Source organism: Cydia strobilella, chromosome 6, assembly GCF_947568885.1.
Source record: "Cydia strobilella chromosome 6, ilCydStro3.1, whole genome shotgun sequence".
Lineage (NCBI taxonomy): Eukaryota > Metazoa > Arthropoda > Insecta > Lepidoptera > Tortricidae > Cydia > Cydia strobilella.
The window spans coordinates 16,850,018-16,877,405 of NC_086046.1; the positions used below are offsets into that span (position 1 = coordinate 16,850,018).

The window sequence follows — 27,388 nt, forward strand, 5'->3', positions numbered from 1 at the left end:
TTCAAGCATTTATTCATAAAACATAGTATTTTACATGTCAAGTTTCATATGTATATACAATTTGATACAATTCATTCACAAAATTTAAAATTGAGTTTGTCAACGAATGGTCGATATGAGCTCCAAAACTACCTTTAAAAGTTTTAGCTGTTTGTGATACTTTTGATAGTGAAAAATTGGTTTGGCATTTAATTGCGAACCTATTAATTACATGATAAGCATAAATAATCCTTGGTTTGCTATAAAAACTGAGAAGATAGAGATCCATGATAATTTCGAAAAAAATAAGATGACTATAGGGACGCAACGGAGGTGATTAGGGACGACTGAGGGGAGGAGCGGGACGCCTCTGGTAGTTAATAGAGACGCAATAAGTAGGAATAGGGACGGTAAAGATTGAATAGGAGCAGGGCTGCCAAAAATTAGTTATTCTTTGTTTAGTGTTTTTTGCTAGATTAGTACTAGGCACTTAGTGTATAACTTAAAACAGGCGGAATCTCTGAATGGGATATAGGTAGGTATATGTATAAATATATTAAGTTAATGTTTTTAATTATTCTGACTGTTTTATTCGTGTTTTAACTTTTATTTACCTAATCATTTTAAAGTACCTAAGTACAATAAACTCTCTAGACCTCAACTTATTATATTTTTGACAAACCTGATCACTTGTCCCTATTTGTACCTTAGTCGTCTCTATTCACCCCGGATCCAGTATAAATCAAAATGGTCTGTTTTTTTTTCAAAACACAGACATTAAAATGAAATTATAAAAAAATATTTTATTATAAATCGATTCTCAAATATACATCGAAAGTTTATAAACCTCAACATTTGTGGCCCTCGAGGAAAAACTCCTTTAAAATCTCTCTAAAAGTCCAAAATTGTCCTTATTCACCCCGTTCGATGGTACTCAAGTATTTACTCATAAGAAGATTAACCGGCAAATACTACTTATAATTAAGTACTTTAGAGTACTTATACTTATGTTAGTTAAGTATTAATGCTGTATTTAGACGCTTACTAAGAATGAAGCTCCGTAAATTTGATCTCGTTCTACCACATAACTGCGCCCGTGCGCCCTGTATGTGGCTTACCTAACAGAGACTGCTAGCTGTATTTGCATATAATTTCTAACTTAGAGGTCACAAAGTTTAGTCGCCTGTAATCGTGGTGGTGGGTAGTGTAGGTACTATAATAAAAAATCGGCCAAGTGCGAGTCGGACTCGCGCACCCAGGGGTTCCGTCGTACTTTTTAGTATTTGTTGTTATAGCGGCAACATAAATACATCATCTGTGAAAATTTCAACTGTCTAGCTATCACGGTTCATGAGATACAGCCTGGTGACAGACGGACAGGCGGACAGATGGACAGCGGAGTCTTAGTAATAGGGTCCTGTTTTTACCCTTTGGGTACGGAACCCTAAAAACGATTATTGATACTTATTTTTTTACAGAAACGTACAATATGATTACGCATACGTATGTACGCTGAAAGTAAAAACCCCGAGTATTTTTAAAACAATACTGACATTACTGGCATTTTAATGCCATTCATGGCATTTTGATGTGCTCACATGCTTTCAACTTCTCCCAGTTTTTTTTTGTAAAAAAAATATTTTTACAGGGTCATTTTACTAATTGGTACCGTATTACCGGAGCTTTACCGATGAAATAGGAAAGTAGTAATCGAAGTGACTAAGTGACTAAAAATACGTGAATGAAACCGCTAATTAATTAAGGAAATAGTAAAGTCTATTACTGCCTGTCACCCCCTAGTGTCCCCATACAATTTTTCAAAACAAAACGCGTACCTATTTTGTTCTACGGTAGTTCCAATGTCACACTGCTCATCACATCAAAAAACCATTCCATCTTACCCTAACACACCTTACTTAACTGAATATCATTTCAAGATTGTGACAAAATAGTTATAATATAATTATTATGGCACATACACAAGCTGGATGAAATTATTAATTTTGATATCTATTTGTTGTGGGATAACGGTTAGTGATTCGATTATTGACGGTTAAATTAAAAACGTACAGAATAATTGTGACAAAACCATCCTCACCAATGTTGATTGAAATTTAGCGTTTTCTTGAACATAAATAAAACAACAATATTTACGCAACATTATCCCGAAATAAAAGATAAATTTGTGTTTTTGTCGCTGGGCCCAAGTGTAATTGACATACATTAGAAGACTCTTATGTTGGATATTGTTTTGTTTGTCCATATATTGGAACACAATACATATTTTTCTTATCGAGTATATAGGTAAATAATTGTATACTAGACATTAAAGGTTGTTGCCTATCGAACCAACTTTGCTATCTGTTCGTCACTCCAGGCTGCCAACCAATAGGGTAGACAATCATAAAAGTGTGTACTCAGCAGCGATAATAAATAAAACCTTTTGGCTTGGCTTTTCACGAACAATAAACAGCATTTCGAGATAGTGTTCACCTTGCTACCATAGGTATTATTATTATTTACTTTCCTTTTTTCTATGGACCTGTATATTTGAGATTTTATTTCCTTTACAAAGATGTAAAAATATAAACGGCTAAATATAAACCAAGTAAAAAGCGAAAGGTAAGTTACGAACAATAATGTAATTAAAACGTTCAAGGTTTTCACGCAAATAAACAGAAGGATAGAATCTACTTTGTAAAAATAAATAAAATCCCAAACTGGTGGATAACAGCGTTCGTTCGCAAACACCATTACCGGGGTTCGGCAGTAAACCGTCCGAGATAAGATGGATAGCCGGCGAGAACGTAAAATGCGTATCGAGTGTTTCACTTTACGTGGTCGCGTAAACCCTTATTATGCTGGAGAATCTTTCAAGGATTACGTAATACGCATATTTTACAATTTGCACATAATTCATGGTTCTGTATCATTTTGAAAACGTAAATTAAAATCGCTATACATATTTTAGTTACCTATAACCCTAGTTATGTAGGGCTTATTCGTAACGATTTCTCGAGTTATTGATTAATACGTAGGTACTGCTAAATTAATTTCTGTAATAGTTGATTTTCTGTTAGATATGGTACGAACACTCAAGAGTGATTAAAACACACACCCATCTCCATATTACCAGAGCCATTTAAATAAAGAATCGACGGTATTTGTGCCTTGCCTGCGCATGATTAACAATGGGCTGGCAAGGAAGTGTGTGTCACGTCCTAACTTAATGAATTGTGTCTCCTTTACATTCATGTCGCCCTGGTACTTAACTTCCGAATCTCAGTGTCTTCCTTTCAACCGTAAAAAAGGGGTGTCCTTAAGGACATAAAATCCCTTTGCAAGTGCGTGGACCACGTGCGTGTTTGCATTCCGATGAGTTGGTCAATCAAATTAATTTTATTTATAATTACTATAAAAACAAAAATAAAAACAAAAGTGCGAGTCGGACGTGCCCACCGAGGGTTTCGTACTTTTTAGTATTTGTTGTTATAGCGGCAACAAAAATACATCATCTGTGAAAATTTCAACTGTCTAGGTTTATGAGATACAGCCTGGTGGCAGACAGACAGACATACAGACGGACAGACGGACAGAGGAGTCTTAGTAATAGGGTCCCGTTTTTACCCTTTAGGTAATGAACGCTAAAAATACTCATAATTAGTTTGTTACAGTGCCATATATCGCCACATGAGCGAAAGGATTATAAGTTTATTTCGTTTAAAATAAACAATCACTTTATTGAAATAAGTTTGAACAATTGAACATGACTCCAAATAGCCATTGACTTTTTTTTTTTGATTGATTGATTGGTGCACAAATGGCGTTGGTGAGCATTTTCTTTGGTGCACATGTTCGCTCGTCATTAAATGAAAGGGCCCTGAGCTCTGCTGAGCTGACTTTTGAAATCTTTGAAAATAACATGCAAATGCAATAAGATCAAAGGAAACGAAGGATCACTTTGAAAAAATCGGATTGGGTATTCTTCTAGGGTGGTATCGATTACTGAAACGTACGTAACGATATCCTTTAGGGATTACATTCAACAGCTACTTATGTTTATTTGTGAGTCATTATCTTATTATTGACAACTACATTTTAAATTGCAGGTTATTTATTTCCAAAAACTCCTCAATAACATATGTAAAACCTTACTTTTTATTGTTGACCAACCCTAGATACGATATAGTTTTCAGGTCACGCAAACGAGTTCAGCCATGCACGTTACGTTGGTACTTTTCATAATTTTGTTGCGAGTGCTTCCATAGCAAGTTCCATAAATGTGCGTTGTTATTTCACTACACAGCTAATACCCCACTAAGTACGTCAATTCAACCATTTCATTTCAATATTGTGGCGATAAAATGCAATTTGGTTTATCGACACCCTTTGAATACCTATGCGTATAATAGGGAACTGAAATGAAAGCGGATATTACTACCTCTTGTGATTAGAAGATTGAAAGTCTTTTTATTTTGGCAGTTGCTAAGAAGGCTTATTTTCTTTGTAGCAAGCAGCAAATAAAAAAATATGGAGTTTTGGCTAACGGAAATCAAACACGATGATTTTGAACGAAACAAGGTATTAAATATGTAGCTTCCTCTTGAAAACGGAATTCTTAAGCTTGAGATCAACATCCTTATAATTTTAAATCTATAGAACTGTGCTTTAAATCACCAGAACCGTGAAAGTAAAATATCATATCAAAATTGATTTAAATAAAATTATCTTTAAACTTCTATCTATCTTTATAGTCACCATTCAAAGGCCCAGTATCTCAAATCCACTGGCCCGATTCAAACTCCTTGGAACAAAGCGGCGACACACATAACTTTCGGATGCCCCACTGAGAGCTCTCTCTTAGATTGCTACGATTCTAATACTTGAGATACGATGCATTTTGAAAACTTCGAGAAGATCGTAGAATGACGGCGAGAGACGGAGGCAGAGGGGTTACAATAAAAATATATATATTTTAGTTCTGTACTCTGTAAGTACCATATTTGTGTTTTGTGTTTTCTGTACAATAAAGAGTTAATACATACATATAGGTTAATAAATTATAGCAGTTGCTTTAATTTGGGTGCTGCATATTATATACAGTCTGCAATTCCAGGCATTCCGAAGTGTTTTGATTTTTGATAGTTAATTGCGTGATAACTAGTAAATTTGTTCTAATTTAAATCTCCGTAAACAACAGTAATCCGTATCTCTAATATTATAATTAAGTCTGAGAATTCGAAAGGTTCCTTAATATAAATTCAACGAAGTAATATTTATAAAAAAAACGGCCGCCATCTTGATTTTTGTCCCTATCGTAATGAAAATTGATTTATGGGGATCCGAAAGGCCTTTTAAAATAATGTTTTTACTTGTTTTTTAAATAACTAGAATACTTTCGCGTGTCATGAAACATTTGCGAATAGGTCCTGCGCTGTGATGCACTTGCAAACACGGGACGCGACGCAGCCACTTGGCAAGAGAGTGCCCTCCAGTTGATGCATTTTGGAGCTTGGGAAAGCAAAGTCGTGCTTCCTGATATGGAACTTTGCCTTTGAGTCGACATAAACCAGACGATCGAAATAGGATTTTAACGTGAGCGTTGCGGGCAAAGCATCAGTGACTATTATAAAATGAAAAATTAGTGTTTTGGATTGCGTCGATAAAGAGTTTTGATGATATTTAAGTATACTTGTACAGATTTGCGAACCAAATTCAAGTTTTATTTTTATTTTCACTGCGCTAACCTATTTACTACTATTGTCATTTCCTGTGTTTCATAATATCGTCTCAAAAGTGCAAGACACTTTTGAGACGATATTACTTAGGTACTAAATTATCTAAAAAGTTTTCGTAAAATATTAATGTTCTCTCAGTTACGGAAGTAAGTTACCCATAAATGTAAAAGTGCCCCTGTGGTCTATTTGCTGAATAAATGTTTGATGTTTGACATATAATTATTATTCTCCTAAACTCCATGGAAAAGCATAACATTTTAACAATAAACCACAAGCAACCTCAAATTAAACCTAGAAATATTGCTCGACGCTGCAACTAAAACTCTTCCAACAAAGCTGCTTATATTTTGCGAGTTTTCATGCTGAAAATTAACCCGCTTCCACCAAAGTTAGCCAGCTAATAATACGCTTGAAAGAGCAATGTGTGTATTCCATGTGAGGGGTACTGTTTGCGTTTCGGCCATCTATTACAGTGCCATTGGACTGCATGCGAAGTGTTTGCCGACAAGTCCGACACGATTGCCCAATGCAAACGCGCCGCTATCAGGAGTTTTATTACAGTATAGGACGTTGTTCAAACGAACGATATATTGAAATAGATAGTTTTGTTTACTTGAAACTTGAGTTCGTGTATTAAAAGGGTAAACCTTTTACTGTGATTGTGTATTCCAGTTTCAGTAAATAAACATCGTATGTGTATTATAATATGCTTTTATTCATCATTTATATAAATGAATGACAGATGAAATGAAGATAGGTACTAATGATAATCTCAATCTCTAATTGTGAAAATATGAAGATTATTATTGCTAGTTTAAATAACTATTTCTCAAACTTGCAATGAAATGTTGATTGCAAGTTCAAACTTCTCAAGAAAAGCACTATAAAAATCTCGGCGAGAAACGGGGTTCTTCGTTTCCCGGCCTCTAAGTAATGTACTATTACATAAATTATTACACCATGGTGGTTGTGTGTGGTTAGTCTTCACATGACCCATTAAAGCCTCATACACACAACACACAATCATATTTTAATCTGTAAAAATAAATCGAAATATTTACTCGACAAGAGCGAAAAAATATTACCAGACAAAACGAACAAAGCAAAATATTTGGCACTGACAGAATATCAAGCAAATATATGGCGCGGCGATTGAAATAAGTTCGTACGCATCCATAGTTATGTGGAAAATGGTTTGTGCAACTCAAAAACGTAGACAAATCTATCAAAAGTTTATTAAGTTCAACAACTAAAAAAAAATACAAAAAAATCATAGATAATACAAAAGGTAATCACGGTTTATATCCCGGTCAATATAAGTCTAGTAAGTTCAACAAATTAATGGTAATAACATATTTATGGTAAATTAGGTAGGGTCATTGCGCTTGTTTTCGTCCACCTGACGAAATTTGAATATAAACCTACATAACATTGCTGCACAAATTTGGACTTATTGCAATCCTTAATGTCTAAACAATAGGTATATGTATCGACATAAAAATGATATTTCGCAAGTAGCAAATTAAAAATGAAATATACTATTTGCTAAACCGTCAAGTGGACGAAAATAGAGAATGGACGGAAACTAGCGCAATGACCCTATATGTTTATCAACTAATAAAATGTATTGTTTTTTATAACTGATTAATGAATCAGGGGACCAATGCCGCATGACGCCATTAGCGCATTTTAAATAAAATATTTAATTGAGTCCCTAATTCGCTCTATGGACATTAATAACTGATCAAAAAAATACCCACTTTTCTTTTTAAGTAGCAAATTATGTACCCAGCACCCGAACATGTCAGAAATATTAATCCATCAAGCATAAATATTTTTTAGGACACATAAAATATAACGCTACTTAAATATTATCTTCGCACGTGTAACCTACGTGAAAGTGTGAAGAAAAATGAGCCCCATGCAGACAACAGACACTTATTTATTGTTCGGCCAATCAGCCTGAAAGCACTTTAGAGCGGCGAAGAAGAGGCAAGTACAACTTTCCGTTGTATACTTTGATGTACGTGTAAGCAAAGTATAGGCATAGTACGGCTTTTATTATCAGTACAATAGTAGCTAGGTAATCGAATGTTACAAAAGTTGCAACACGATTATACAACACGAACAGAGGCCTTGCGATTCATGTACCTACCTGTAACGGTGAGAAATATAAATTAGCTATTATATTAAATCACATTTAGAAACGGGTCTATCGTTTCTAAATGTGATTTAATATGTGTTCAAACCGCGAAAGTTTTAAATGTTATATAAATTAGCTATTGTCAGGAAACTTATTATGTATTTACTTTTTAATGCCAAAAAATGTTTTATTTTGGCCAAAACTCAATAATGCAAAATCGATGTTCATAAATCATAATATTATTATTAATTTATTTCATCGTACTGCTTAAATTATGTCTCCTGTAGAGCCAGTAACAGTTCCGCTCCTAAAGAGAACTTTGCTTTGTCTGGAGATGCAGGTCGTTTGTCTCAGAAGGCGGCGTCGCAAATATTTTCATTGGATTGTGTTCGTGTATGGAACAAGTTTGTTGTGCAGCTTCTGTAAATTATAAAACTTAAGTAGTTCTTGGGAACATAAAACATTTAGTTTATATAAAATGTTTAAGCAAAAATTCTGGTATTGCTCTCACTGTGAAGAAAAATAAGTTTTTGGCAAAAAAAAGGTACCAGCTCTTATCGCTGACTGTACTTTTCTTTCCACAGGCAACTAATAGTCATCGAGATAATTCTAATAACAACCCCACACAATTAGTTTGAATTGTTTTATCACAGAGTTCCCATGGCCACCTTCTGTTTCCATCATCAGATCAGCTCCTGGTATAATATTACATTGTCATCCAATTTACACATGTATGCAAAATTTCAGCTTAATTGGAAATCGGGAAGTGGGTTAAATTTAGCTTCCAAGATTTGACAAACACTAACGAAATAACATACCTACATATTTTTAATTTAAATTATTTAGTTAAGTAGTAATAAGGATTATTTTTAATTTAAGGTTAAGGCACTATTGTATTAGGGTTACCTGTAAGGATAGTTGCTGTATGTAATAAATAAAATAAAATAAATAAAATATTTACTAACAGGGCAAGTTAAATAAAAGCTTGTAAAAACTGTTATTTGACAATATCTGGCTATAAATTGTTTTGCTTTATTATTTATCTGAAAAACAAAGTCGTTCTTGCGATATATATCGTCAGGCTTATTCTTATTACCATAAAATTATTCCGGATTTCTCGTATTTCAATCGGACGTCAATTTCAGTTTTGTTCCAAATGACAAAATGATGTAAATTACCCAAAACGATTTGGGGAAAGATAAAGATGTCATGGAACGAGTGATTAATTGGTTCAGAATATGGTTTATTTTATACTAGTACATTGAAAATAATTGAAAATGGAAAAAAGCAATACGAGTGCCTACGTTTATTAAAAACCTATATTGTAAAGATGACAATAAACTACCAACCTACCAACAAATTTGTTAGGTACATTAAATCTTCTCGGGTCCGAGGTGTAGGGTTGGATCCGGCGTAGCTTTATCGCGTATATATATATTTACTTGAAAAAAGGTTTTATTGTATAACTAGCCTTATGAACCGATTTTGCATGTACAACCTGCTTTAAAGTTTATAGTTTATGATGGTTCATTATTTTTGTATGTGGGTATTTTTGAACTTTGTAGCTTTACCTCAGTCATCCGTAGACCACGAACGCTGTAAAGGGTTCGAAACGTCGGGATGTATTGTATGTATACGCGATATAATCCGTTTTTATAGTTTTATTTCATGATAATTATCTATTTACTAAATGTATTCTAGTATGAGTAAAGCACAAAATTTACACAAACTCACAAACGTTGTCTTTGTCACCAGGTTGCAACAAAACTTACTACGGGGACATTGGTCGTACGTATGAGTTGGAGCTCCACCGGCCGCGTGAGGATCTTGTACCATACGTGTGTCTTCTTACCATCACAGCGCCTGGAGGCGTGCATGGGGATTTGGTTCAGGTAAGGTTTAAATTAATAAATGTTTAGACATTGAAACGCAATCTGACCGCTTATCCCGACATTCATGACTTGCGTTGTCGCGCAAGACTCCATCGGGGGCAGCATGGTTCCATTTTTATCGCCTGTCACTATGCCTGTCACTTTCGCACTTACACACTTGTTAGAACGTGACAGGCATGGTTACAGGTGATAAAAATGCAACCGTGCTACGGCCGCATATGTCAAAACGCGATTTCAAGTCCTATGGAGTAGCGTGCAACAACGCAATTCATGCTAAGCTGTCTGAAGTTTGAAACTTCTCTATGATTCTGTGCGACAATGTATGAACATACCTACATGTTTTTGAATACATCGATGAAATACAAGTCTTAAGAATTATATTCGTGTTCATCATGCCTTTACCATAAATATAAAGACCAAAAACTAGTGAAACTACCGGACCAATTAAATAAGAAAAACAAAACACAATCACACCTTAAGAAATATTCGTGTAGAAAGTGTAAGCTTTGTACTAATTAAATTATTTTTATAGTTCCCTCTTCCGATAACCGTTTGAGAGACCGTTTTGGCCTTTATTCCCTGCATCAAAAGTAAGCGCTATGTTAGACTTGTAAAAATAATTAGGTACCTATACGTGCGTAGGGCCTACATACAGAATCAAGTATATTGCGTGAGATAATATAATTGTAAATAAGAAGCGGAATTAATGAATTTGTGCGTGTAAAAACATCATTAATTTCTTTTAGACTGGCTCAAATGTCCCAATGTGGCCGTAGACTACGTGTTCGTCTACAACAAGTCATGAATATTCAGCAAATTGCTTTTTTGCTGTTATTGATTGCGACACCGGCGACCTTAGACACTAATGAATAAACGTGGCCGTCATTTGTCAAGCGACCACCTATTTGTAGCTTAGAGCAACGATCTGTATATTGGAAAAGGATTAGGGGTTTTGCGAAAGAATATTATTCAATATATTCTTTCGCAAAACCCCTAATCGTAATGTGAAAAATCTCAGTTTTCACAGATTGGGTAAATTGTTATTAATGCTAATTGTGATGGGATAAAATACTTACTTTAGGTAATACCTTTTCTATGACGCTCAAGTGTCAATATACGGTTAATTTTTTTTAGGTTTATAACATCCTTTTCTGTAAGCAATAATTTTAATACTTACTTAAAACGCTACGCGAAGTGATAGTCTGTGCACCGTAAATAGACAAAACTATCGGCAAGTCAAATCCGCCCGTGGGTAAATCTTCCCGGGATCCGGAATATGAAGGGAAATATAGTGGAACGCTCTCGGGCACCAAATGGAGGAATATGAAAAATGTGCTGTCAGAAAAGTCGTTTCTTACCGCACTTATATAGGGCTGGCACTCACGAATGATGTGATATTTGAATACTCATTTTAGCCGTTGTTTTTTACTTGCATAAGTGTTTGATGACAATGATGACTGCGTCAGAATTAAGAGGATAAAAACATTAACGGGCAAAATTATAAGAGTTTTGCCGTCAGGAATGAATACTTCCAGCTGTCACACACACATTTAAAATACAAAGGATTTATTTAAACTTTTGTTTGTTACGTTTATTAGAAGAATTATACTAGGTATCAATTACGCATTATTATTTCTTGTATGAATACTTAACTGGCACTGTTTTATGACAAATCTAATCTGCATACTTTTTCGATGTATAACTTCTATCTGAAATACGAGTTTATTGGCACGCAAGTTCCTTTTCACAATCGGCGCTTTGATATAGTAATTTCGGACTCGAAGCACGTCTCTTATGATGACTCGCTCAAAGACTCATGCGGGAAACGTAATCGTTCAGTTAATAGAACATTCACTTGTATGTAACGGGCTTTACAATTCTATAACTGTATCCTACTATCTAGAATCAAGCAGTCTGCACTGGCCCGAGGCAACCGGCTTGTTTCAATCCAACCCTTTGACATAATATCCGGACGTACGATGATGCTTTGTATGAACATGTAGGAGTTAAAGCTATATTGGATGTAGTCAGTGAACAATCACTATTGTTTTAAATTGGAATCGGAAGCAATCATATGGGTAAAATGTATTCCTATATAGAAAATATCGAGGACTCCCTCTAGATAGGTGCTTATGATATCTAATGTTCATTAACTAAACATAACAACAGGTATTTAGGATAAGTACACTTACATTCTGATGAGGACCAAAAATATATATACTATATAGAGGTTTATTAGATAACTGGTGTCTGTTTTATTGCAATAAGTCTTGTAAATAAAGTTAAAATGCAATGATAAAGGTAACATATCTCATGTTCGAAATATGTTTTCTCGATGTTTCATTTGCCGAATTTTCATTTGACCGAACGTGTTTCTTTTTCAAAAACCGTTAACTGTTTCCAAACTTTTGAAACAGGCATCCTGCCAGAAGCCATTTGCACAATAAAGTGTTTACATACATAGTAGGTACTTGCTAGGTCAATAGGTTAATCATAAACCTGTCACCTAAATCATCTACAAATTTTCCGACGTCAGCATAAATGCAGTGCACTGCACGTACACATTGCTGGTCCCATGCAAATGTGGCGTGTGTCACGAGATCCTAACATTGCTTGCACGCATCGTAAAAAAAAGTTAAGAGGAAAGTGATCCGGATCCGGAGAGGAAAATGGAGACTACGTTTGTATAGAGAAGCGGTCGTCCATTATCCTCCTAAGGAGATGACCATGCAATTGTATGGCATAATACAGGGTGGGCCAGTGATAAATGCATTTATAAAAAATTTAATAAATAATCAATTTTTATGTTTATAAATAAAAATTATAATTAGAATTTGGGATAAAGAAAGAAATTTTACGTTATAAATCAAGATGTCGTCCGTAGCGGTTGCGGCACTCTTCCAGTCTTGCTTGTAAATTTTGAAAGACTTTCGTTAGAAGTTGCGGAGATATTGATTGGATTTATTGACGAATATTCTCCTTTAATTCTGCTGTGATTGTCGGATTATTGGAGTACACTTTACTCTTCAAGTAACCCCACAAAAAGAAGTCTGCCGAAGTTAAGTCAGGGCTCCTGAGAGGCCAAGCAATGTCACCTCGCCTTTTTATTAATTTTTTTTTGAATTATTGAATTACGAGATAAAAAAAAACTGTCCTTTTATTTTTTCAGTCGCTTTATTTTAATTACAATAAATATTAATAGATACTAGTGGTTCTGTGAGCACGCCCACGAATCCCCATGTCTTCGCCATTAAAAAAAAACCACAAATAACTGAATCGTCAAAAATACAATGATCGCACCTGCTCACTAAATTGTATGAGAGTCGTTGAGAAATACGGCCCGTAGAGAAGAACATCCAGATATACGAAAGCATTTTTGCCCAAGCTGAAACGGAGACCTTCGCTTTGCTCGGTCAAATATGTAGATCGTAACATTTAATTTTTAAGTTCACGTGATTTAAGTTTCTATTGTGTCAAATTTAATATTAGTTAATAAATAGTAAAAGTCATCACTCGCAGAAGAAAATTGTTACATTATTAACTTGGAAACTGAACTATTTTATAACTTGTCAAAAATACACACAGACTGAAACAAATGCTGACAATAATATAAATTAACGGCGAGTATGATATTCATTTAGTAACATTCAGGAGATTTAATTTAATATCCTGGCAGGGAAACAATCGAGAGGCGTCCAAGAGAACAGAAACTAATGGAACCATCGAAATTTAATCTCGTTTGATTTGAGATTTTCAGTTCCATATTTCAAGGGATGTATTCTCAATAACGTATCTAAGTGTTATCAAAACTAAATTTCTTCTAATACACTCGCTTGCTTTCGTCTGCAACCACACATTTACCCACCACACGTGCCCTAAGCTGATAATCATATAAAATTGGTATTTTAATTTTGTTTCAAATACGGTCTCAGATGGAAATCAGTGCAAACAAAAACACGTAAATCGTTGGACCACCATTAACTGTTTATTAAACAAAAAACACCAATAACTCAAAAATACATTCAATTTTTTAACATACAGATACGTCTGCGAGCGATACTTCAAATTTTTTGCAAAGGCTTCCGTAGCTCAAATGGTTAAGAGCAACGCACGGATTGCGGAGGTTGCGGGTTCAAATCCTGCCGGAAGTGTAACTTTTTCCATTTTTTCCTTTAATATAAAATTTGCAAAAATACATTTACAAATAGAAAAATAACTAATAAATAAAACACATTTTTGAATTGTAGAAATTTAGAGGTAATTTAGTTTTGAGTTCATATGAATCCCGTAGGTACTTTGCTTTATTATAGTAAGTAGTTATCAACTTATCACAGATCTATAATGTACAAGATTGCCTGTCAAAATATCCAAAGTGCAAGCAACCAAAATCGGAATAATGTCAAGTGTCATAGGAAGTATTGAATTCAGAAATAACATGCGTTTGCTTAAATTATTTGCTTTTATCACAGTATAGATACAAACACCCACCCACACACAACAAAGCTTTTTGTATTTTCCTGTCCGCTAATCTTACTTGTTGGTACATTCAATCGGCCGCTAGCCGCAAACTTATTCTTCCCCAAAGCGGGCAATGACAACATATTCGTACGAGTATTTACGAGTAGGTAGGTATACAGTTTTTAATCCTGCTTGTTCCGGCGCCCTTTATTCGTCATCAAATGCATACATGTACCTTTAAAATGTTTGCTACTATAATATGTCAAAGATCACGGTATACCGACGTAAAGCCAGCTAATAGCTACCGGTAATATCATCTTTACAAATTACATCCTAATAAATAGTTACTTCTGATCAAACTGAAACAGTACCGACACATTCTCTTTGTGCCGGTTGCAAAAATGCTAGCATCCATCTTTTTGCCTTTACACGGTCGACATGCAGCATTTCAGGTCGATTGGTTCTGTAGTTTCCACGTGGAGGGACACGGGCTCACAAAACAGTAATCGTTTGCGTTCACGTTTGAATGTCGTCATAGTAGAGTAGGTAAGGACCCGGAAACACTTTGAAACCAAATACAGTACCGGCCAATAATATATCACCTTTGATTGTTTTTGTATGAGCTTGTATAGAGTAAACAATATAGGTTAGTTTGTAGATTGCATATTTTACTAGTCATTTTGTACAAATATATGATTAATACTGCAATGAAATACTGTGAATTACAATACGATACAAAGCATATTACTAAAAAACCTCTAGTAAAAAAATGAAGTTGACAATACATTAAAAAAACCTCTATGAAAAAACCATTACATCTGACCAGTTTCTTCTCATCATCCGTACAAAAGAATACTACTAGACTACCTAAAGCAGTGAGGTGGAAATCACTCACAAATATTTTAAAAAAGTTGGCCGGTACTGTAGAATGCTTCAGATTTTGACATTTCCTACAATATTTTAATCTCAAGTTAAGTTGTGTAATTAACGCTTCGAATTTAAATTATCTACTGCTATAAATGTACATTGTTTATTAGAGGAGTACTATTAAAAGTATTGACAGCTTTTTTAATTTGAGTTCAAAATGTGACCTCAAAGCATTTATATTCAGGTTTAAGTATGTAAATTTTTTTGCCTTTTTATGCCTTGTCCATTCAAATTTAGTCAACCTTGTACTTTCAAATTTGCCCATATATCCCATTTTAGTATTTTATCACAAAGTTTAATAGAAACTTCACTCATGATGATCAAGTCGACGGCCGATACCAACTGCTTTCTGTTTATGGGAACTGCTTTGAAATCTAAGACTTATTAGTTCTAATAAGCAGGTACGTATATATTACTTGTAGTTCATAGTTCATATTTAAAGTGCTGCAATATTGTAAGGTAGGTATTTTATCGTGTCTTGCTGAACACTCAACGCCCTAAATTTGGCTACATAAGAATTTACCGTTTGGTAAGAAGTACCAGCTTAAGGTAACCAATTTGTTTCATTAACGTTCTCGCAACGTTTTGTTTTCGAGTTCGTTTCACGTTCATTACCCATTTCTCTGTTTAATTTCCACTGAGTTGTCTGTTAGAACTGTATCCTTTAATTTGCATGCAATTAGACAGACTTTGCAGTAACTCGGAAAACTTTTATTTCACGTCTTTGTTCCTGAACTTTTATGTGATGTACATAATTAGAATGGATGTAGCGATTTCAGGATTAAGGCTGCCTTTTTGTGTACATTGTCTTCACTCTTTCTCATTTCCCTTTATCCTGTTCATGAATGTTTATGAGATAACTTTAGACTTGTCTTCTTAGATCTTTGGATGTATGTATGTCATAAATCATAACAGAGTAGAAGATAGGCACCATTCGGAAATTTTCTTAATTTTGATTTTTCTAAAATTGGTTTTAAAGATAGATTGCTCAATTAGTTATTATAACATTCTGCGTACATTCAGCTGCCAACTAAAAAAGTTAGAAGTCGATAACTTTTTTAATAAATGAACGAATTGAGTTTTAGTAGAAGCTCTCGAATGTATGAATCTACCCCACCGAGGGGCTACATCTATACATAGGTAAGGGAACATTCAGACACCAACAAAATAATTATCAAATATCTTTTTGATTGGGCATGAAAATAGCAAAGATATAATAAATTAAACATTAAAACCTATTGTTAACAAAAACATACTTTTCTTACATTACAAAATGTAACACGGTACAGGCAGGTTTTTGTGAGACAATGTTCCTTCCAAAACATCTTTTGCCGACGTCATGATATTTTATTTTATCCATTAATGTGAATCTAATGTCTTTCTGCTTATGATTCCCTATGATTTTTGGAAATCTTGTTAATTGGGGTACATTCGTACAGTTTATTTGTAATACGAATGTGCCCCTTTAGTAGGTGTACGAACCTACCCCACAGGTAAAAAAATTTAAGATTTGCACCTGTCCATAAATCATGTAGAAAATCCTACAAAATATATACATTACTTGCTATCCTCGTGATCGTAGTTACTTACCGTTGAGCAATATTTACATACAATTTAACACTACTTCAGCACGAAACATCTGAGAATATGCTGAATATAAGTATATTTACTTTGAGAGTGCAAAAACACATTACTTCCTCTCATGTCGCTTACAACGGCTGCGTTGGCGGCTAACTTCGTGGACACCTGACACTATTGCCAACGGCTAATACTTTTACACGCAAAGCTGTAATAAATACCTACGCTGCTCCGATATGCTGTAAGAGTGGCTGTATGAATCTACCCCGTGTCTGAATGGTGCCAATCTACCCCTAAAAGTAAATTTTATATTATTTTTTATTAAATCATTTGTCTTATTAAATATACAATGACAAAACCATTATTATCATGAACCTCATAAGTTTCTAGCAGCTGTCTTTTAAAATAACAGGCCGGTTGAAACTATACCTTGCATCGAAAATAAATGCAGACTATTCACGAAACTCTATATGTACCTACGAAGTACCTAGAAAGCTTATATGAAATAAAATAAACTTACTAAAATATATACGTAATAGGTATACCTTTTAGCTATATTCGTGACCACGAGAAGTGAAACCTGCGTCAAAACATCGGAAATAAAAATAAATTAGCGATAGACCCGGTAGAAATATGTTTTAATATGTGTTCAAAACGCGAAAGTTTTAAATGTTCTACATGCCCCCTTTGTTTGACATAATTATTGAAAGTCATAATGTAATGATTGTCATATTATCATTGGTCATAATTCTGAAACCGTTAACTTTTCAGGATTTTCCTCGAGTTATCCTATAGATAGGTTAGGTTAGGTTAGGTTTGTTTTATGGCAATCCTGAAATTACGCGTTTCTAAGAAAAACCAAATTATGACTAATCAAAATATGACAATCATTACATTATGACTTTCAATAATTATGTCAAACAATGAAGACCCGTTATACATACAAACATATACCTACAGAAAACCCATGCAGTATCGAATACCGATCTGGGTCCCGTAGTAAGTTACATAAAAGTAAGGCACCCTATAAAACAGGTCAGGCGGTCCACGCAGTGACCGGAAATTGTGTTTGTTTCTCCCCTCCAGTAGGATGTGGTTCAATAAGCAGTGCTAAACTGTATAATGTGCTTGATTGAGGAATAATATTAATTGATTTTTTGTTGTATTCCTTCATTGTGCTATCATTGTGATAGTTTTTGCGTCGTGACAATAATTTGACATAACTAGGCAATTAGGCAACGGTATCTGATTAGCCGTCACAAAGGTTTTTATTTATCAACAACAAACATATTATAAAGTCATTAATCAAATACAAAATATTTTTATTGGTTGTTTAGTGACTTGTTTAGTCTCTTTGTTCAATAAAAAAGTGTACATACTGATCTTCATTTGTACAGAATGAACGATTTCGAGGAAAGCGGCATCACGAAGGCTGTATGGGCAATTGGGCAGTCCTTTCGCAGGCTCCATTTCTTCTTTAGTTTCCCTCCACAAAGCCTATATGAGCATTAACCTGTCGTGCCGTGGTTCCATCGAATCTGGAACTGGGTCAATCGTCGTTTGCGTCACATTGATACAGTGCTATTCAGGCCGGACTCGTTAGACCAATGCCATTACTGCGGCTATTGATAATCATACTGTGCTGAAAGGGTGCGATATGTTGCAGATGTTGTAGTGAAATAACAGTGACTATTTAATGGTTACAGGAACGTTGCTACCGCCATACAATCGAAATTACGTTCTCATTTTAAAACGGAATGCTTTCGCATGATAATTAAGGTATCAATCATGTCTGGTATTATTTTTTGTTGGAAATTGCAAATAAAAGCACTTGCCTAAGTTCTTAAGAATCCTAAGAAAAAGTATCATCATCATCATCATCATCATGTCAGCCGATAGACGTCCACTGCTGGACATAGGCCTCCCCCAAGGCTCGCCACTCCGACCGATCCTGTGCCGCTCGCAACCACCGAATTCCCGCGACCTTCACCAGGTCGTCGCTCCATCTCGTTGGAGGCCTACCGGCAGTTCGTCTTCCGGTACGCGGACGCCACTCCAGAACCTTCCGGCCCCACCGGCCATCAGTTCTGCGAGCAATGTGCCCCGCCCACTGCCACTTAAAAAAACCACTTAGAAAAAGTATACAGTTAAATAATCTGCATTTTATTCCGAAAGAATGCCTTATTTCACGGCTGTCAAATATATATTATGGCATACATATAAGGTATGTATGCCATAATATATATTTAATATTAATGCGATTTTGTGTGGTGTGAATATTAACGTATGAATGTCGTTCAGTCGCCATCAGATATATCGGAGCCGCCAAGGCGCTTACAAATATCTGAACACGTCTCTATTAGAGTTTTGAATGATTCACGGTTAGTTTCACTAGACTTATATTAACCGGGATATAGACCGTGATTACCTTTTGTATTATTTGTGAGCTCCCGATATTTCGACGCAGTTACATGCATCATGTTCACGGGTGACTGACTATCTGGGCTATCTTCAGTCACCCGTGAGCATGAAGCATGTAACTGCGTCGAAATATCGAGAGCTCACAAATAATACAAAAGGTAATCACGGTCTATATCCCGGTCAATATACGTCTCTATTGTCAAGGCGTTAGAGTGCGTGTTCAGATATTGTGAACACCTTGGCCGCTCCGATATATCTGATGGCGACTGTACCTACAATGATCAATCAACTTACAGTTAAACCAACACGCAATTTTGAAAACAATAGACTGGGTAAACTAGCTAAAGCTTGTCTTAATTTATGATTATTGGGCATACGGGTTATAATTTAAGAACAGCCTTTCAGATTACGGTTCAAAGTCGCAATTTGAGGTAGTTTTCGGGCCCGGATCCTCCATAAATGGACCTTGTTACGGTGCATAAGTAAGTTTATTGTTAGTGGTAGCTTATTTTTATATTTAGGTATATTCAGTGAATGTTTAAAAACAAGTTCGTACCAAAGTTCATTATTGAACAACTCTTTCTGACTTGATAACTAGGTAAGTACCTATAACGCTATTCAAATAAATTTGTGTACCGTAAATCATGTAAACATTGATTTGTTTTGAAGAATAAACTTAAAAAAAAACGTTTAAGTGCAAGTAGGACTCGAACCCAAAGGGTTTATTAGTACCGTCATCAATTTTTTTTAAATGTATAAATGCTTTGATGTTTGTGAGGTCTATCATTTGTCACCATACCTGTCACGCTCTAACAAGTACGTAAGTGCGAAAGTGACGCATGATCAGAGTTGGGCGTTATCTAGATAACTTCTTACCTAGATAATTATTTCAAATAAAATCATTTCAAATAAATTAATCGAAGATAAATTCAATCACAAATAATGCGATGACTACTTTTTAATTTAGATAAATTATCTAGATAACTGGCCTCGTTTGTTATTGAAGTAAGTTTATAATAATAAATTTATAGAATGTCACGTCGAGTCCGTCACACTGACACTGTACTACTGACATTCATCTTTTATTTAAAATCCCAACTAATTTATCTACATAAAAATGAAACTAGATAAATTCAAAATAACAAATGACGGATTATTTAGTTATTTCAAATAAAAGATGATTTAGTTATCTTCCCGGTTATTCGTAAATAGATAATTTTTGTCCAACTCTGCGCATGATATGACTAGTGACAAAAACGCAACCATGATACCGGTGCAGGTTGAGGTTTGAATCGTTAACCGTTACTGCGATAAAAAACTGGAGATGGAGAGTCCCCTTTAATTATTTAGGTATTTATTTTTAATTTATTATTTTGTTGTTAGAGCGTTAATAGAAATAAATATTCATTATGTACTTATAAATTTCAGTTGTCCATTTATTACTATTTTTGAAATACAGCTCTCAGGTCAAAGTTTGTTATTTTACATATTATTTAGGTACTTTATTTGTATCTTTTCGTCAACCGGTTTATTGGAATTAGCTAAAACTTCGAGGATAACGAACTTAGTGTATAAAGCAGAAAGCGTTAAAAACTCTCATTGCTTTTGTTGTATTTGAGCGCCCGAAACAATTGATCCTAAAAGTTTTCTATTTAGAAACGTTTCAATCAAACTATATTGCAATTCAGCTAAAAAATATTTCATTCATTTGTCTTACTTATTTGATGATTAATCTTTTAATGTGCTAAATTATTAACTTATTAATGAACAAAAAAAAGTAATTTATACACCTATATATACCTATATATAATTTCATTATTCAGATTTCTATGATCCATTGGTTAGGTACATAATTACTTAAAATCTATTGTTATACAGTGTTTAGGGTTTTGCCATTTTTAATTTAAGAAGATAAGATGTGAAAAGAAATTGTGGAATAAACAAAACCATGGAATACAAATAAATAAATAAATATCGGACAATCTTACACGAATCGACTTGGTCCCACAGTAAGCTCAAAAAGCCTTGTGGGTACTAATACACGATACTAGACGGTACATACGTAGAAAACATAGGTACTTAACTTAGACACAAATATTCGTATCACACACAACTGGGCGTTTTCTAAAATAAATATTGAAAACCTGGTTCTTACAGATCTTGGTGTGTTTGGATTCTTTCAGCTCAGAATCACTAGCATATTCAATCCTGATGATAAAAAAATGTCCCTTAAATTTGTATGATAATTATAAATTCCACTACGTCACGCACATAAAAGTAAAAAAGTTCACACAAAAACGTGACGTAATGGAATGGACATTTTGGGACATCTTTTTTTAATGGCAGGGTGGAGAATGCTGTCGATTCTAAGTAGAATGAGCCCAAGAATATCCAGATTTGAAAGAATAAGGTTCTCAATATTTATTTTAGAAAACGCCCAACTAAAGGATGCTTCACCTGAACTGTCCGGGGCGCCCGACACTTATGTTCTATGACAGGTGATCGGTGATTTCCATAGAAGACTGAAGTGTCGGGCGCCCCGGTACGGACCCGGGCCGTTATAACGTGAGTCATCCCTAAATGTCCTTCCCGGAATTCGAACCCGGGAGCTCCAGCTTCGTAGGCAAGGTCACTAACTAGGCTACGGACACAATTGTTGGGTACTTTTCCAATAAAGACAATTTGTTTATTATTCAAGTGTTAAATTAACGTACATCGAAAAAAAACTATAAACCAGTAGCGCGCGTAAAAATGAAACTATCCATTAATTGAATATTTCTCTCTTGTGCCGCTCACCGTTAATCCACTAAAACCCTAAGCGAATTATGTTTGAAATTGTTAAAAAATAACTTTTTACACCAGAATTTAGCGCACAGTGAGACAACGAGTTTGTCCCTTTTTGTGTCGCTCCGCCTGGAAGCGCAGCGGTTTAGATTAAGGCTAATTCTAGATCATAAATTAGCCAGATCTTGGGGAGAGGAGGAGCGACTACTGCACTTTGCTGCCAACTCCACGTCCCCAGTTAGAACACCGACGCTTAATTGCTTTGACGATTGCGATATGCCTCATTGCGATGCGTGTTTGACTTTGGTACCTATTCGCAGATCTTTATCCGACTTACAGCGCTCTTGCATACAAATTTGCAGTTTATTCTCCATATTTACACGAGGAGCAATTACTCGAGTACTTAGTATAACCCTCAAAATTTCCATCTGAAGGGAAAGAAAAACTCAATTTTTTATGCGTCAATAAATCTTTTATTAAAAGACGATGATCAGAATACGTGTATATAATCATACCCTGACATTTTAACAATTTCCCATCCCCAATAATATAAAATAAATATAAACGAAAATGGTAAAATGGAAGTAGAAATTTAACGTCCGATTGATGACGTCGATCGCTCTTGCAAAAAAAGAACCAATATTATCATTCAAGGAACGTTTAAATAACCGTTCCAAGTTCATCGATACGTTTTCCTAAAATTTATTTTTCCTTTAGGATACAAAGTGTCTCTGATATATTAATGTGCAAATAAGAAAATGAATTTATGTAACGTCGAAGCAAATATCGCGTGTTAATTAACAATAAATATATTCATGGGCCCAATAACAAATCGTTGACACCTTTGGAAAGAACTTCGTAGCTTTCGTTGACATTTTTTGTGATATTCACAGCTGGATTGTCATTGGAAACCATCCACGTAGTTCCACTTTGGCCTCCACGGATGACCTCTATAATGCCGGTGACAGCCGACTCAACCCTACAAAGAAAAACTCGTAAAAAAATGTTTATGAACCCCACTTACGTTGGCGAAGACTTTACGGCATAAATCCCATTTTTATCGGGAAAAATTTCTCTTTATTGTTAGGGGAAAATGAAGTAAAAGCTGTCTAATCGCGAGAAAGCCTTTGGCACGTTGCATATATTAGGGTTGAGGATTATGTGAATAAGAGGAATACTCATCATGAGGAACAACGAAATCCGCTTCACTTCGTGACTAATATTGATTTATGTGTAAAATAACATGGTTTTGTTTTTAAGTTGATCTTTTATTGGGTTCCCCTCATCTGGCAGAATATTATTTGTCAGAAACACACTTAGCATAACACGTATCGCAGAAAACTTTAAGTCGAATGATACTTTCTCATAAATATACACTTGCCAAAATATTCATTTGACAGAATTTTCTAAGTGGGTTAGGTTAGGGTTTTCTGCCAAATTTAAGTATGCAAAAAGAAATTCTGCAAAGTAATATTATGCGAAAAGCAGTATGCGAAATTTAATTATGCGAAACGACATTTCTTCCAAGTAAAGTAAGTATGCAATACAAAAATATGTCAAAAAACTTTCTGCAACACAATAGGGAACCTCTTTTATTCTTTCCTTATAATCTCATCTTTTGCAAACTACATATATATACATACAATTTTTTTACCTTTGTCTTTTGTCTGCATGTGATATGAACGCAGAGTCTTTATCTTCTATCAAGCTGTTTCTGTGTAGGATTGCGGTATCAGTGGGACCAAGGCAAACAGTCATAACCCTTACATTAGTTTTTTTGTTGTTCTGTTTTCCCTGTAAAGATATTTATAATTATTGATATTTTTCTAACAAAATGCACGCGAACATCTGTTTTGCAGAAATAAGCATGCGCACAATATAACAACAAACAAAACACACATAATCAACAAACTATATATTCATAAACTATAAACTATACTACACTATACTACGCTATACTATATAAACTATATTTATCTGTTACAGTTTATAATTATATATTCATAGTTATTGAGTTGAAACTGAGTATAGAGCAAAGTTTGCCTTAAGGATTGATCAAATGAACGGTTAGAAACTTCAGTAATGCAGTTTGTACAACTTACCCCAATGGCATTGCTGAAATGAAGCACCGCGGTTTTTGTGGCTGCGTACACAGGTAGCTGACTGTCACCTCTGAGAGCCCATAAGGAAGAAATATTGAGGATTGTGCCACCCGCGCCTCCTTTGTCGGCCCGCATTAAGTCTAATGCCACTAACGAACTTTGGATTGTAGCTGTCTAAGTAAACATGAAGCAGGAAAGCGTGATTATTACACAAGGGGAGAAATAATATGTCAGTAACGGAAGCAATATGTACAAATGAAGAAAATAATACTAAGAGAATGTTCTTTATTAATTGATTTTGAGATTGAATGAGATTGATTGATCAGGATGATTTATAGAAAAAAAAACATTTATGGTTTGCAAAAAAATGGCGGAATACTTTAAAAAAAAGTCATTTATTGTTGCAGTATATAAAAAAAAACAGTAGAACAAAACAGAGAGTAGTACAGTAAAACTAGTAGTCCTGTAAAATTATAAAAGTATACTATTATAACTACGTTATAAAGCAAAATAGTTTATTTAATAATACTTACAAAATTAATGTCAACAATCTTCTTAAAGTACTGCGTCTCATCAGTGTTCAAAACGGCGGCGTTATTAATGACACCGTCTAGCCGACGATATTTGTCTATAACTTGCGTAAACGCCGAGTTGAGTTGATGCTCGTCGGCAATATCGCATTTTATGAACTTGGCTCTTAGGGCGCCAAACTTGCTGGAGAGTTCGGCTTCTAGCGCCGCGCCCTCGCGCTCTCTTATATCGAGGTAAGCGACGTGCTGCAATATTGGGGAAATTACTTGTTTTACAAACTGTTAGGAGTTGGGAATATGTTGTTAACGGTGTAAGCCTTGTGTTATTGTAATTTTCTAAAAAGCCTCAACAAAACAGTTTTGTTCGTTAAATGGCATACAATTCGCTTAATCATCCCACATAACTATGTACAATTCACATTTAATTTCAATTTCTCACGTACCTAGGTGTTTTATCATTATTCGAAATGTAAATTAATATCAAAGTGTTATTTACCCTGGCATTTTCTGCTAATAGTGCCCTGACAACTCCAGCACCAACCCCAGCAGCACCGCCGGTCACCACAAATATTTTGTTTTCAATTTTTACCGAACATTTTAATCCACAAGCTGCCATCTTTCACACTTTCCGATAAACAACACTTTTCAAATATATTTTTTTAGATTACACCATAAAAAAGGTGATTGCTGAATTTTATCACAAACTACTCGTGTATCTCTTTGATATAAAATTATCTCTCGATAAGGCTCGTTAAAACGTCTTTTACGTCCGTGGTTCATGAACAATCTGGCAATAAACTGTAACGGGCATTATTTTTGCATTGATCCTTTTTTTATCAGTCAGTTGCCTCTGTTGACTTGAAGGCACTCGAGTTCAAACGATAAGATAATAATTATTATTTTTCTGTGTGCAGGTGGCCTATACCATTTTCGAACTATCATAAATACATAAGGTCAGTTCACACCGGATGCGTGTGCGTAGATGTGCACGCGCGCGGGCGCAAACATTTTGGAGCCGTACTTACATTACACGCGTCCGTCACGCAAGTGGTGTGCCGTCTGTAATAAGCATCCGTATATTACATATATGGTAGGATCCTATAGATGAGCTATACGCGTGCGCCCGTGAGGTACAGAACAAACGCAATGCGACAAAATTAAAAACACGTAACATCCTGACAACATACCTACCAAAAATAACCTACGTAATTTTGTCGGGTTATTTGTTACCCACCATAAACCATACTTTTACGGTGGGGAAGTAAAAAATGTGAGACTGTGACACGGACAAACAATAGTAGCGCTTTCTCTGCTACTCCTATTGAAAGTTCCATAAATGCATCTCGTTCGGTCATCTGGCCCCTCCCCCATTTCATCTCCATATTATTGTACCACTATGTATATACAATGTATAACAATATGCACACTGCACAGTGCACGTGCACGTTATATGCATCCAGTGTGCGCCGACCTTTATACGTGCATATCTACTTTATTAAGTTCATAAAAAAGATGATAAAAGAGATGAGTTGATGACTTGTTTTGTTTCCATTTCTATTTTATTTTATGGTACCAATATAATTATATTATAATCTCAGCTAAGTATAGGTATATGCCGTGTGTCAGGCTTTCTTAGGTATACTTATACCAAACTAACAGGTACCTATTCGCTTAGAAATCTATACTATACCCTCATATTTTCACCCTCAACATCAATAGGATACCTAATAAGCGACATTTTTCCACAACAAAATTATAATATTCTATTCTTAAATCCTAATTCTGTAATAAATGCGCGAATTGTCAACAATTTGTCTTCTTATTCACGCAACTTACTCAGGTTCAGTGGGTATATTCCTTAGGTATAAAATACTTACCTACATAAAATTTTGAAGGGTAAACATAGATTTACATCGATGTCTTGCATGCGACTTATATGTATATTATTTAACTTGATTTTGTCTCAGGCACGTGGCAACCAGAACAATCTTATCTCTAAAATTAACAGCTTCTGTAGTTATGAAAACATCCATTGGAGGTAACTCGGATTCAAGTCGTAATGCGGGATCCATAGATCATCTCACATACACTTATTACCTGAAGTAGGTGTATTATTAATATTAATATGTTACCGTGAACACTCGTTTTTGGTGACATCACGTTAACACTAATCAGAACAAATTTTCCGAAAACTGTTGAAAACTAGTTTTACCTGAAAAATTCCAGTTACTTTTTTCACGATGGTTTTATTTACTCCTAATTAGTTTTCACAAAACACAAAACCTTTACCACATAAAACGGGTATTAAAGGTAGCACTGCATATTTCGACTCGCAGTCATCACACATAGGACATAGGTAAGTATGTAGGTTTTTTTTTAAGTAGACTTGCAGCATGCTTGAGACTCGTACTACTAAGTTGTATCCCTCACAGTTCCATACCAACTACAAAAGTTTATGTTAATCTTTGAAACTATACGTTGTAGATTTTTTATTTACGTCTTTACCTATACGTGGACGCAACTGACAAGCGGTCGTTTTGTACTAAATTAATAAGCATGTTCCAATGCGTGTTGAAGTCGTCAAACATGCTCCATCTACGGCCAGTGATCTGTAGCGGTATCTCAAAGGTTTTAGACACGAGGATAATATGGCAGCCTTCATTTGTTTGTGTTGCGAATAATGTAATGAGAACGCCCACGTTATGTGTCTAAGGTAATATGAATTTAATTGCGTAGGTATGCTTGTATAGCCTACCTACGTACTTTGCATGTTAAGATTCGAGATTAATTTTCTGTAAGGGATTCGAGGGTTTCCTGGAGGTATATGCCATTGGAA

The 27,388-nt window shown here is 35.0% G+C and overlaps 2 protein-coding genes across 2 annotated transcripts in view; one reads left to right on the top strand and one right to left on the bottom strand.

Annotated features, from left to right (window-relative positions):
- The window catches only part of LOC134742446 (uncharacterized), a 115,243-nt gene that overhangs the window by 65,385 nt on the left and 22,470 nt on the right, over positions 1–27,388 (top strand). Inside the window, exon 3 of the mRNA XM_063675606.1 lies at positions 9,616–9,752. Within this exon, the coding sequence (XP_063531676.1) occupies positions 9,616–9,752 (137 nt within the window). The remainder of the gene's footprint in view (positions 1–9,615; positions 9,753–27,388) is intronic.
- LOC134742566 (15-hydroxyprostaglandin dehydrogenase [NAD(+)]-like) lies at positions 22,731–25,168 on the bottom strand. The gene is made up of 5 exons (XM_063675779.1): positions 25,049–25,168; positions 24,556–24,798; positions 24,023–24,196; positions 23,575–23,714; positions 22,731–22,899 (listed from the first exon to the last, which is right to left on the bottom strand). The coding sequence occupies exons 1-5, from the start codon at positions 25,166–25,168 to the stop codon at positions 22,734–22,736; spliced, it is 843 nt and encodes a 280-aa protein (XP_063531849.1). The 3' UTR covers positions 22,731–22,733.